The sequence below is a fragment of the Gossypium hirsutum genome, chromosome A09 (assembly GCF_007990345.1).
Source record: "Gossypium hirsutum isolate 1008001.06 chromosome A09, Gossypium_hirsutum_v2.1, whole genome shotgun sequence".
In the NCBI taxonomy this organism is placed as follows: Eukaryota; Viridiplantae; Streptophyta; class Magnoliopsida; order Malvales; family Malvaceae; genus Gossypium; species Gossypium hirsutum.
In genome coordinates, this window is record NC_053432.1 from 63,907,242 (window position 1) to 63,920,973 (window position 13,732).

Genomic DNA, 13,732 nt, shown 5'->3' on the forward strand with positions numbered 1-13,732 from the left:
TGTTACTTGACATGTAGAAAAATGAGATGAAAGATACATGTGTATGGAATTTTCCTGTTGACTACGTACATTTGTGATTATGAGTTTTTGTATGAATTACATGACTAACATGCTTGATAAGGAGATGTGTTAGGCATTTGGCCAAATTGGTTTGAGTATGTTTAGTTTGCTTACCTTAAGTGTGAATTAAATGGTAAGTTAATTCCATGTTATACGAACTTACTAAGCTTTAAAGCTTACCCTATTTTATTTTTCCTTATTTTATAATAATTTGGAAGCTCGTTGGGTTGGAAGCTTGGCAGAGATATATCACACTATCCATCACTCATTTCGGTATAAATAGTAAATTAATTTTGGTTATAATGGCATGTATAAGTTAATTAGCCAATGTTTGCATGTAAAAGTTTTGGTTGAAATTAGCCATTGGCATGGCTTGTAATTGGTATATTTATATATATAAGGCCTTATCATGATTGATATGTGTTTTGGTATGTTTGAATGATGAATAGCTAATAGGCATATTGAGGCATGGTTTGATTTGGTATATTTGATACAAATATGCTTATATACGTATTTGGTTAGATTGATAAGTATAGACACTTGGTTTTATGTATTGATATGTCATGTATAAGACTTGATTTTGTCTTGATTTAAAAGTATTGTATTGGTTTGTGAATGTGTTAAAGTGTTAATGTAGGTGGAATACAAATTGGGTGAGAAATGTGGCATTAGAAGTGGCCTATTTTCATCCACACGGGCAGAGACACGGGTGTGTGTCCCCTGCACTTTGAAAAAAAAGTTGATGTTTATCAAAAAAAAATTTGAGTTCTCGGTTTAGTCCCGGCTTATTTCTAATATGTATTTTGGGTCTCGATGGCTCATATAAGGGACAATATGATTGATTACGATTGGTTTTTTATATGAATGTTAAATGATATGAAATGTCTGCATTTGATCTGTAAACTCCAGTAATGCTCTGTAACCCTGTTCCTGCGACGGACATAGGTTAGGGGTGTTACAGTAATAAGTTGAATGATGATACAAATGTTTGGATTTGTAATTAGCTAAGTATGAATTTGGTTGTACAAGTTGCTTTGGTTGATCTTCTTTTGGTACTTTTGGTATTTTATTGGTATGTGTTAGTATGTCCATTTGATACTTGTTGGAATGGATAACAGTGTATGTGATGAATTGGTTGTTAAGTAGCTAAGATATGGAATGTTTGAGTTGGTGATTATAGGTGATATCTTGAATGAATTAATAGGTTGAATTGATGTTATGTTTTGATATAAATATATATATACACTTGTGGTACCAATGAGGGTACATTGGTTAGGCACTGAATTAGGTTGATTTTGGCATGTTTTTGGCATGATTAAAGTCAACTTGGATAGATATTTTGATAGGTAAATGGTTTTATTAGGCTCCAAGTAAGATTGAAATGGTAAACTTGTTGATTAAGGTACATTTTAGGTCCACACGGCCTGAGACACGGGCATATGTCTCAGCGGTGTGTCCCCTGTAGGTTCAAGACATGCAAGTCAAGCTGTTACACAGCCTAGCACACGGTCGTGTGAGGTCATTTCGAGGGGTACACGACCTTGCACACGGGCGTGTAGCTTGGCCGTGTAACCCAAGTCAATCACTTACACGGGTATGGACACAGGCTGGGACACGACCATGTGTCCCTATTTCGAATGTTCATATGGCCAGAGATATGGGTGTATGCCTCAGCAATGTGAGTCACGTGGCCTGGCCACACGGCCGTGTGACCCTTGCAGTTCCTATATTTCAAATTTTTCCTAAAATTTCCAAATGTTTTCAATTTAGTCCCGGATTGTTTTCAAAGTGTTTTTAGGGCCTCGAAGGCTCGATTAAGGGACATTATGAATGTATTGGAATGCAATTAGATTATGTTTGCATTAATGTATAAATTATTCAATTTACTATTCTATTAGTTTGGTAATACTCCGTAACCCTGTTCTGGTGACGGATACAGGTTAGGGGTGTTACAGAAGACATCCCTCCCACGTGCTCCGTAATGATGGCTAGATGGCAAGTCCAACAAGTTACCACCATCTGACATGGGATTCCTACCTATAAATACTCTCTAGGAACGATGAAGAAGTGATCGACTTTAAAAGAATACTAAGCTTATATGCTGTCAACATTCTTTTAACACTTAGCTTTTACACTCACCTCTTCACCACTCTTTATAAGTTTCGGCTCTCCATTCTGACTGTGTGAACTAACCTCCATAACATCCAGTTTTCTCTCTTTTGTACTCCTTTCTTGTTGTACGTAGTATCAATAGTTGATAAGGTTATTGTTGAGTCCCATTGTTTTGAGTGATCAAATTATTGACAATTATGGGTTTTACCTATTGGTTCAATATTGTCTTAAGCTAAATCTTGGTTTCAACTATTGTACTTCCAATAGATATGTGGGATACAATTTTGAGTTGCTTTTATGATTATTTTTATTTCAAATATTCTTATAAATGTAACCAATAAATTTACAACACATAGGAATGAGTTGATGGGGTAAATCTATTGACTTGAGTTTTAGTATGTCTTATTCTTATTGATTATGTTTATCTACTATTCACTTAATTGATAATATAGTTCCATTCAAAAAAAGGAAAAGAATATTATTATTCTTGACCTTCCATGTATAATTTTCAACACTTAGTTACACTCTTTTTTAGTTGGCTTAATATATAATTTGGTACTTGAGTTTAACATTTTTTTTTCTAATGTGGTACCTGTGTTATTTTCGGTCTAATCTAGTACCTATATTTGACAAAAGTTATATGTTTTGGTACCTAAAGATAACAATATTAAATTTTTAGTATTTAATTCGGGTTTTAAAGTTGATTTGATGAAAATTCATAATTAGCTAATACTATTAGCAATTAACTTTCACTAAATCTGTAACAGCCTAATTTTTAGTGGTGTCGGAACAGTGATTCGAGATCACTAAATCCGAAAAATGAGTAGGAAATATTATTAATTTAGTGAGTATAAGTTAAATGTGAAGCTAGGAAAAATTTTGAAATAGTGAATAGTGTACTAAATATATATATTAAAATAATTAGAATCGAAAACTAGGTATCGAGACCTCAGGAATTTTAAATCGAGCCATAAATATTTTTATAAATATTTATGGAGTGTTAATAAGTTAGTATTAAAGTTTCGTCAAGAAATTTTAAAGTACTGATAGCTAATTGAACAAAAAGGACTAAATTGCATTAAATGCAAAATTGTGAAAAATGATTAAATAGCTTAAATGGTAAAAGAAAAAGGGTTTAAAAGGTAAATAGACCCAAGGTATATTTGGGCTGGACGGCAAGGGCATGAAATCAGCAAGAAAATAAGGGGAATTAAGGGTAAAATTGGAAAATTGCAAAATTTACTTAACAAAGCTAGGACTAAAGTGGAATTATCCAGATTTCTCTTTATTTTTCTGCATTCTCATCAGAAAAAACACCATGGAAGAGTTCCCTTAAGTTGGTTTTTCATATTTTTACTGCAAGCAAGTTCAATTCTTGATTATTTCTTGACATTTTTGTGTTTTTGTGACTTTTACAACTAGATCCAGTTGTTGAATTCATTAGTTCTTGATTTTACGAAAGAAATTGAAAGTTTCTATGAATATGTGCTGGAAGTATATGACGATTTGGCATGGAATTAGAGCTTTAAATTGTTTATATGCTGATTTTATTGAAAGAATTGAATAGAAAGTGAATGTTTGTGACCTAAATTGTAAAAGAGTTTGAAGTTAGAGTTTTATGTGAAAATTCTGAATTTCAATAGTTATGAAATAACTTATAATGTATAGGAAAAGTATTAATTGAGAAAATTAGCTTAATTGAGGGGTTAATTAAGTAAGGACTGAATTGTATGAACTGTGAAATTTGGGGCAAAATGAAAATTAACATTTTGCACTAAAACAATTTTGGACAGCAGCAATAGTCTAACTTTGAAAAATCACCAAAAATTTTAGAAATCGAATTAGAGGATAAATAAAATATTAAATTAAAGCTTATTGAGTCTAGTTTCTTATAGAAGAAACGATGTAAGCAATGGAATTGTAAATCATGAGATATAATAAGTTTTGTGAGACAATGTCAGAATGATTTCGGGTTCCCCTGTTCTGACTTTGGAAAATCATCAAAAATTGGAGAAAAATAATTAAGGGATTAAATTTATATGTTTAAAATCCTTAAAGAGTCTATTTTCAATATAAATAAACGAAAACATCATCCGAATCTCGTACGATGAGATAATTAATCCTTAGTGAAGAAGGGTCGGAACTATCAGATAGCAAAACAGGGGTAACTTTAAAGCATAAACTGTACTTATTGGATAAACCAAAAATTCTTAAAATTTTATAGTAATAAGATATGTAAGTCTAGTTTCAGGGAAAATTAGCGGATCTTAATTTCGAGTTCTGTAGCTTAAGATATAAATAATTTAGTGACTATGACGCAAATGGATAGTTTTGAATATACATATAAGTAAATAGTGAAATTATTGATAATGTTACTTGTTGCATGTTATATAAATTAAGGATGTGGAATGGAGAGGAGGAGGAGGAGGAGGAAAATATGTATGAATATTCAGCTAGCATGGCTAATTTGCATGTTTTAGGCTCATGGACTAAATTGAATAAAAGTAAAATTTTATGGGCAATTTTGTAAAAAAATGTTAGAAATGACCAATTTGCATGAAATGGATTATTTTATTATTTAAAATTACAAAATTGAATGAAATTATTAATTTAGCTCAAGATCAGGGAAAAACATGTTTTAAGGATTAGATTGAAAAGTGTTGAAATTATGGAAAATTATGATATTTTATAGAATTCATGGGTTGTTATCAACTTGATTGAGAATAACGGCTGGAAATAAGGATTAAATTGCAAAAATTTTATTTTATTTTAACCTAAGGATGAAATCGTCATTAATTAAAAGTTTAGGGGTAAAATGATAATTTTATTTAGAGCATTAGTTGAATGTATTACAACATGAAATAAATGAAAACGACGATCAAATTTCTTTATAAAGATCCGGATGACTCGAATACGAGATTTGAACGTGGAAAAGAAAAGATATTGGATTAATGAAATATCTGATAAATAAATCGGTAACTCCGGTAATGCTCCGTAACTCTATTCCAGTGACGGATTCGGGTTAGGGGCATTACAAAATCAACTCTAAAACCCGAATTAAATCACATCCATCAAACTATATTTGACAAATAAAAAACAAAATCAAATAAATTCATAATTAATATTAAATTTATTTTATTAACAAAATAATGAAAAATTCAAACATAACAATATTAGCAATTAACTTTCATTAGACCAACTCTAAAATCCGAATTAAACATTAAAAAGTTAATATTGTTACCTTAAGTAACAAAATATATAATTTTTATCAAATATAAATATTAAATTGAATAAAAAAACAAAAATCATATTAAAAAAATTGTTAAACTCGAATATGAAATAACTTATTAAGCTTTGATTAATTTGTGACTGAAGTCTCAACAACACTTATTTACTTCATTATTACTGATTGACATTTTTTTTTCAAACCCGAATATTAGAAAATACAGTACACAGGTAGGTTGCAAGAAAGTAAGAATAACTGTGCCATCAAGTGATATCCCATTGCATTATACAAAATTGAACTTTTAATATATATATTGACGGCTGTGTTAGTAAGATTGAGGATTTGAGTATAATGATTATAGGTAAATTTTCTTTTAAATTATTTTAGACAATTTTTTTTTGTTGATTTAAGTTTGAATATATTTTAAATTTCAATTTATTATACTATGTATTATGTTGGTTTTAGTAATAATTGATTATTATTTATAAATTTATTTAAAAACACAAACATATAAATAATTTTTTAAATATACACAGAACTAATTAATCAAATTAGGGAAAATAAGTTACATCAATAACGTGTGAATCCAGAAAATTGGAGTCTAACAAGAGACTTTTAAATTGCTGAAACAAGGACTACGAATTTAGCACAGAAATTGTATTTTTTTTTATTTGTTTTCTGATAAATGAAGTGACAACCACATTCATGTCAACGAACGGCTAAGATCCAATCCCATAACAGCTCTATATAATCATGAGTTGACATCACATCCAGGACAATAACAAAAGTCAACTCAACTCTCAACCTTCCAAACCCATTTGCCACGTGTCATACAAACATAAAACCTTTTGTTGTCTATAAATGGGGCTTTCGCTAACCCTACAGTTCAGTTTCATCCAAGAAAAATGCAAATGGGTATTGGGGTTAAGCTTTGCATCTTCATTTTGTTTAACTTGATCATCATTTCCTCATCTCGTAACATCATTTCTCTTTCAGGTATGTTTCTCTTCTTCATTTCTATACGCACACATATAGATATATAGCATCACAAAACATACCAAAACTACAGATATATATATATATATGTTTTGCATGCATGAAAACCATTTTGTATCCTATTTTCGTTCAATAAATATAAAATAAACATGGAAAAAGACTTATATTTAAATATTCAATTCACATCTTTTTCAGGTTCAATGCTTCATAATCCTTTTTCCTTAAAGATTCATACTGATAATGTGTTCATCTATATTCATCATTAATGAATAAAAACCTATGTGAACATATATTTTACAAAAATGGGTTGTTTGGGATATTCGACTTAAAAAAAAAAAAAGGTTAAAATCGTTGTAGTGCGTGCAACAATCCAGTTGTTTCCTGCATACTTTGCTTCTATCTATACAAATAAATATATTTATAACTTTTGGATAGGGACAACCTGGTTGTTAGCCAATGCAGGTTTTCATTTATTGTAATGATTTAGAGTTTAAAATATTGGGCCAGTTTGTGATATTAACACTTCATGTTTGATAATTAAAGACAAACTAATTGCCGACACATATTTTTTAAAGCTAAATTTGGGTTTTATACTTCCCATGATCATTTTGGATTGGTTGACCCGTAGTTGTATTAATTTATAAAAGTTTTTCTTTGGATGTATTTGTTAAAGACTGTTTTAAGGATGGTTTTTTTAATAAGATTATTTTATGCTTTGAAATTAATGAACAAATATGTCAGGTATTATATTTAATGTAACTCTTTTATTAGGCCAACTGATTGTATTTTGACGGTATTGATAGATTATTGAAGATTGTGGAGTTTAGACATATAAGCTCTCATGTGGGCATAGGGAAGATTAAAATTCTAAAAAAATAGTGTTTGTACTATAAGATGTTATAATTATATACATGAGAAAGTTTTATATGAAATAGGAGTGCGACATTATCTTGTATTTATTTTTAATTATTTAATAACATTTTAATAATTTTTTCTATGCTATTAGTACATAAATTTGGTAATTTTTTAACTTAAACTCTGAATCCAACCCTAAACTTGACATTTTGGTTCAGGATTCAAGTTTAATGTTCCAAGTTCAGGGTTTGGGGTTCAAAGTTCGAGTTCAAGGTCCGGGGTTCGGGGTTCAGGGTTCAGAGTTCTGCTTACAAAAATTACTAAAATTATATATCAATGACATGAAAAAAATTATTAAAATATCATTAAATAATTAGAAAGTGATACCATCCTTTCTCGTGTCTTATAATGGTATAATAAAATATTTTTTAAAAAAGAAACATATAAATTTTAAGGCTGTTTATAGAATAAAAAAATAAGTATACTACCAAATACTCCTCTTTAATTAAACACTAATAATTGTTGCATGGTTTTGGTAATAATGTAGGGGACGAGATTGTATTGGCAATAGAAGGAAGGTCTCTAATGGCAAGCGTGGACGATTACGAAGAACCAACAGCGAATCGTGGCCATGATCCTCCTTCAAGGGCTAGAGGCAGTGGCAGCAACGGTGGTGGTCGTGGAGGCTGAGAGGCTGAATATATATATATATATTCTTGTGCTATATATGTCAAATAAAGATGGCAATTGTATTTCTCTAAAACTTTAATGTCCATCAAGTGTTTTCATGATTTTTAATTTATTTATCAACTAATCTAGAAAAATCTACCATTTTCAAGCAAAGGAAAAGTGTGAATGAACAATAAACCCGTTACTTTTTTCGATTATAATTTTCACAAAGTTGATCTTATATTCAAATCCAAATAGCTCAGTCAAAGTTGCATAGAAAGAAAAGAAGGTTGTAGGATTTATAACAATTCTTCGAGAAAGGCATACGACCGAATTTGGTAGGATTTTCTAGGAAGAATTTTAGAGTTGATGGGGTTATAGGGAAGGTGGCATTGTTGGATCTTGGTACATGGCTTCCGTGGCGTGAATTTTCTATGGTGACCCATTATTGGTCTTTCATCTCATGATTGAGAAAGCAGTTAAGAAAGGTGATCCTAGAGGTATTGAAGGTGAGGAAAGTGGGGTCTTTCTTTCCCATTTTCAGTTCTTTTTATGGAAGCAGGGGAGGAGATGGAGAAAATGTGATAAAGTTTTGAATTGGTCTGAAAATAAATTTTCAGAAATAGGGATTGGAGTTGAGATTTGCTCCTGATTTGTGTGGATACGTAGGGTGGGTTTATTACTAATTCGAGAAGCATTTTTATGTGGGTTTATTGCCCTCTTGAAGGTGTAATCATGTAGGTGGCACTATAATCTTCTTTTGGTCTCCTTTTGATCTTGGATATTTTTAATTTAATGTTCATGGCTTTGCAAGAGCACCTACCAGATGCAGAGGTGTTCTTAGAAATTACCCAATAGAGGTGGTGCCCTTATTCTTACCTCCTTTCCATTCAAACTTTGTTAAAATTTCACTATTAAATATGGTTTCCAAATTTAAACTCATAATCTAATCTAACTCCGCCACTATTTTTGTGTGGGTTTCCTTGCTTCATAACCAACCTTGGATAAGAGGAGCTGATAGGGTCGGAAATTTCTTTTATTTAGTTCTCTATATAATTTATAAAATTTTAAATTAGTAATAATAAAAGTGTACTTTAACCCTTCAAAAATGATAAAAATTTAATTTAATCCTTTGAAAGTTATAAAAACATAGACTATTAAAATGATAAAATTACATGTTTACTATTATAAAAATATATAATTTAATTTTGTCCCAAAAAAATTTCCTATCTTCACCCCTACTTGAAAATTTAGGGAGTTGTTCAATAGTATTCATCATCTGATTTTGATGTTTGGGAAGGTGTGGAGAGGCAGACCGTTTAAAGGGCCTAGAAATCCTTGGTTCCAAAATTTTTTAAGAAATTATGATTTTTTTTTAAATTTTTAGAAAATTTCAATTAGATTTTTTTAAATATTTAAAAATTCTCATTATAGGTTTTAATTTTTTTTTAAAAATTAATTAAACTCACTTAAAATATTTAAAAATTTTCATTAATCTCAAAAAAATTTAAAATTTTTAATTAGAACCACAATTGTTTTAAAAAAAATTCTAATGAACTCTTTTTTTTTTTTAATTTTTAGGTTCCAAAAATTAATCTTAGGATGGTGTGCTTTGTTCATGTCCTTCGTAAGACTAATTCTTTTGTGTATGCTCTAACAAATGCTGGTATGGGTAGAGATATGATGTTTATGGCCTAGTGGCAATGCATTTATCTTTTTGGAATAAAAGAAAAATATTTAGTAGTCATATAATTTTTAAAAAATATATATATGCTATAATTAATATGAATTTAACAATAATAAAAAATTTAACTGTATTAACAACTGAATCTAAATATTGGAATCTAAATAGTAAAAAAACTATTTTAAAAAATAAAAGTATAAACACTAAATTCTAAATTTTTTTAAAAATATATAAGAATAAAAAATTTGATAAAATGGTAAAAAAATAAATTTAATAGTTAAAAACGATGAAAAAAAAACATTAAGGTAAAAAAAATTAAAACAAATAGAATACATATTATTTAGTAACCAATTATAATTAAATAATAAGTTAATTAAAGTGGTTATTGTCCGGTTTAACTTCGGTTACAATTTCTGGATCACTAATCTGATTATTGTCCAGTTTTTTATTCATCAAAAACTGCAGTCATCTCATCGCTCCCAATATAATTATCTTATTAATTCGCATGAATGCATTTATTCTTACAAAATTCAGTAATAAAATTTTGCCTTTTTGTAAGATAAGTTTAGCCAATTGACACGTGGCACAAACCCATCACATTAGTAAATCCTATTTTTGTGGAACAAAAATCTTACTCAAAATTCTGAGACTCATAAATTCCGCAGAAAATCTGAAATATATCCACAATCTTTGGACCTTGAAAAACCCATCTTTAATGCCCCCAACAAATCTTTTTAACATTTTTAAAGAAAATGAAATTATGAAACAGTGATAATCAATCAGCCATGTTTTGGTGTAGGAATTTCATCAAAATCTCGACAGCTACCAAAGCTAAGAGCCCCATCACCACTAACCTTATACTAACTTCTTTATCCCATTTCAGCACCGCCAACCAACCCCCAGTTGCGGCTCAACCTTCAGGTCTTGGACCCACCAAAGCAGATGAGAAACCAAGGGTGGTAGTGTTAGGCTCAGGTTGGGCAGGTTCCAGGCTAATGAAAGGCTTGGACCCCAAGCTGTATGACATCGTTTGCGTTTCACCTAGGAATCATATGGTGTTTACTCCCCTCTTGGCTTCCACTTGTGTTGGGACTCTCGAGTTCAGGTCCGTCGCTGAACCCATTTCCAGGATTCAACCCTCCATTTCTTCAGCACCTGGCTCCTATTTTTTTCTTGCTAATTGTACAGCTGTCAACACTGAGAACCATGAGGTATGTGAAACAAAATGTTGCCTTTTATTGGGTTAAAATAGTTCCTATTCCCTTTTACTGGAAGTGGGATTGTATTTGAGTCGAGCTGAGCTCTAACAACGAGGAGTTCAAACTCAAAACTCAAGTCAAGCTTGATTAGATATCATTATAGATGCTTAAGCTTGACTCAAAGTAAAATGTACTATTTAAGCTTGACTTAATTAGGTTTGTCTACATAATTTATAAACTCAACCTCAAGTGTAAACTTTTTTCATATATAATTTTTTTAATGGTAAAATAACAAATTTAAACTTTGGTTCTAAGTGTATACATGTAAACAATAAAATAATAGTTTAACATTAAAGATAAATCATAAACATATAAAAAAAACTCCATTAAGCTCGCAAGTTGCTCAAATCTAATATTAGCTTACTTAAACTCAACTTGTTCAATAGCTTATATGCTTTAAAAATTGCCGAATCAAATTCAAATATTTTTCGAGTAAGACTCAATTAACTTATGAACATAAACATCTCATTTATGCCCTAATTGGAAGATTGAAATGGGAAAATATTGACTTTGAAATGAAGAATTGAATTTGATGACTTGAAATTTTAAGATACCGTTATGAGTTGAACCATATATAATTTAGTTCATTTTTACAGACAATTATTTGAGAATAGTATTGTGACAATATATTTTATATATGAGCGGATCTTATTCCAAGATATTGATGGCAGCATCGGAATACCAAGTTGAATGATAAAATATTTTCCCTTTTATTGTTCTTCGTTGGAAAAGAAAAGTAGTACAAATTATATGAAACGTTGTAAAATGTTGGGTATTTCAATGGCTTAATCATGGAACATTTGGGTCGGGCATTGAAGGTGCATTGTGAGACAGTGACTGAAGGAGATCAAACATTGGAGGCATGGAAGTTTAAGATTTCATATGATAAATTGGTTATTGCATCAGGGGCACAAGCATCTACGTTTGGAATCCATGGCGTAAAAGAGCATGCGGTTTTTTTACGCGAAGTTCACCATGCTCAGGCAATTCGCAGGAAGCTACTTCTGAACTTGATGCTATCCGATGTGCCTGGTAACTAGTTGTTTTAACTTTCTATGGTGAAAACAAATATAACTCAAAGCTGTGATTAGAGATGTTTTGGCTTACTAGTTGGGTGTTGAGGCAGGGATTTCTGAAGAAGAGAAACGTCGATTGCTGCATTGTGTGGTTGTGGGAGGTGGTCCTACAGGGGTTGAGTTTAGTGGTGAACTTAGTGATTTTATTAGGAGCGATGTTCACCAAAGATACACACATGTAAAAGATTATATCCATGTAACACTGATAGAGGTTAGTCACCATCCAAGTTATTCAAGTCTTGTCTGAAGTTGGTGATTTTTCCATTGTAATACAGAATTACTCTTTTTTGTTTTGCCAGGCAAATGACATTCTGTCTTCCTTCGATGATCGCCTTCGTCACTACGCAATTAAGCAGTTAACAAAGGTGAAAAGATAAGAATTGATTGATGCAAAGATGATCCTTTTCCCCTTACCTGTTCAAGGGAATTTTCTCATTTTAATCTTTCCTCGGTTTAATTCAGTAGTTTTTCTCAGTCAGGAGTACGTCTAGTTCGTGGGACTGTAAAGGATGTTAGACCTGAAAATGTAATCCTTAGTGATGGTTCGGAGGTTCCTTACGGATTGCTAGTATGGTCAACTGGTGTTGGTCCTTCTCCTTTTGTAAACTCTCTAGGACTTCCCAAATCTCCTGGTGGAAGGTAAGACCAAATCTATTGTATAGTTCCCGAGTCTGATACCAGATGAAAAAGTGAACATAGATTTGGTTTTCATGGTTTGCATCAATGCTTTGCGAAGCTTTTACTATGGGTTGATCTTAATTGTATGACTAACAGGATCGGTATTGATGAGTGGCTTCGAGTTCCTACTGCCCAAGATGTGTTTTCAATTGGCGACTGCAGTGGGTTTCTGGAGAGTACGGGTAAACCAGTTCTTCCTGCGTTAGCACAGGTACTTTTCTAAGCTATGATTCAACTATTTTTCTGCTTTACGTAATATCAACCGGTTCTAATAAAAACTAGACTTGGGTGTTCATCATGAATCACCTGCCTCTCTGTTGCTACATGGATTCATAACAATGGCTAACTATAATATAAGTCGACCTACCTTTAATTGTTCATGTCCTGAAAAGGAACAGATTTAGGTTTCGTTCTTCTCAACAGTGTTTAATTTAAGCTACTCTGTCCAGTTTCCATCCAAAATTCGGGTATAACAGAATACATGATAATACCAAGTCATGTATTTAGCCTATTGGAGTCAAAAGCACTATGGTGAGCCTTCTTGCTAGGTTTTCAGACCCGACGGTGTATGGATTTGTGGCTTCCAAAACTGGGGTGCTAATGTTTCTTTCATGAACAGGTTGCTGAAAGACAGGGAAAATATCTGGCAGACCTACTGAACAAAATTGGTAAAGAAGGTGGAGGACATGCTAACCGTGCTAAGGCATTAGACTTTGGGGATCCATTCGAGTACAAGCATCTAGGAAGCATGGCTACCGTTGGCAGATTCAAGGCTCTTGTTGACCTAAGACAGAGCAAGGTGATTTATTTATTGATTTTTCACATTTGAGAACTATTAGTTCGGATGATTTGTGAGGCATCTTTGATTGTTTTTATAGGAGACAAAAGGCGTATCCCTAGCAGGAATTTTCAGCTGGTTTATATGGCGCTCAGCATATCTAACACGGGTCGTTAGCTGGAGGAACAGATTCTATGTAGTTATTAACTGGCTTACAACTTCTGTATTTGGTCGTGACATTAGCAGATTATAGATTCAACAAGAGTCAAATTTTACCGGGTTTTAGATCCAAATACTTTCATCCTATTCCATAAGTAATACTATTTAACTTCTATGTTT

General features: G+C 31.5%; 2 protein-coding genes across 2 annotated transcripts; both read left to right on the forward strand.

Annotated features, from left to right (window-relative positions):
- Window positions 1-6,292: 6,292 nt before the first annotated feature.
- On the forward strand, window positions 6,293-8,092 carry LOC107890273 (protein PSY3). The gene is made up of 2 exons (XM_016814751.2): window positions 6,293-6,394; window positions 7,797-8,092. The coding sequence occupies exons 1-2, from the start codon at window positions 6,304-6,306 to the stop codon at window positions 7,937-7,939; spliced, it is 234 nt and encodes a 77-aa protein (XP_016670240.2). The 5' UTR covers window positions 6,293-6,303; the 3' UTR covers window positions 7,940-8,092.
- Window positions 8,093-10,235: 2,143 nt separating this feature from the next.
- LOC107889067 (internal alternative NAD(P)H-ubiquinone oxidoreductase A1, mitochondrial) lies at window positions 10,236-13,678 on the forward strand. The gene is made up of 8 exons (XM_016813367.2): window positions 10,236-10,813; window positions 11,680-11,893; window positions 11,988-12,148; window positions 12,237-12,302; window positions 12,413-12,576; window positions 12,712-12,826; window positions 13,235-13,414; window positions 13,494-13,678. Exons 1-8 carry the CDS (start codon window positions 10,388-10,390, stop codon window positions 13,644-13,646), a joined length of 1,479 nt encoding a protein of 492 aa, XP_016668856.2. The 5' UTR covers window positions 10,236-10,387; the 3' UTR covers window positions 13,647-13,678.
- The last annotated feature ends 54 nt before the right edge of the window (window positions 13,679-13,732 follow it).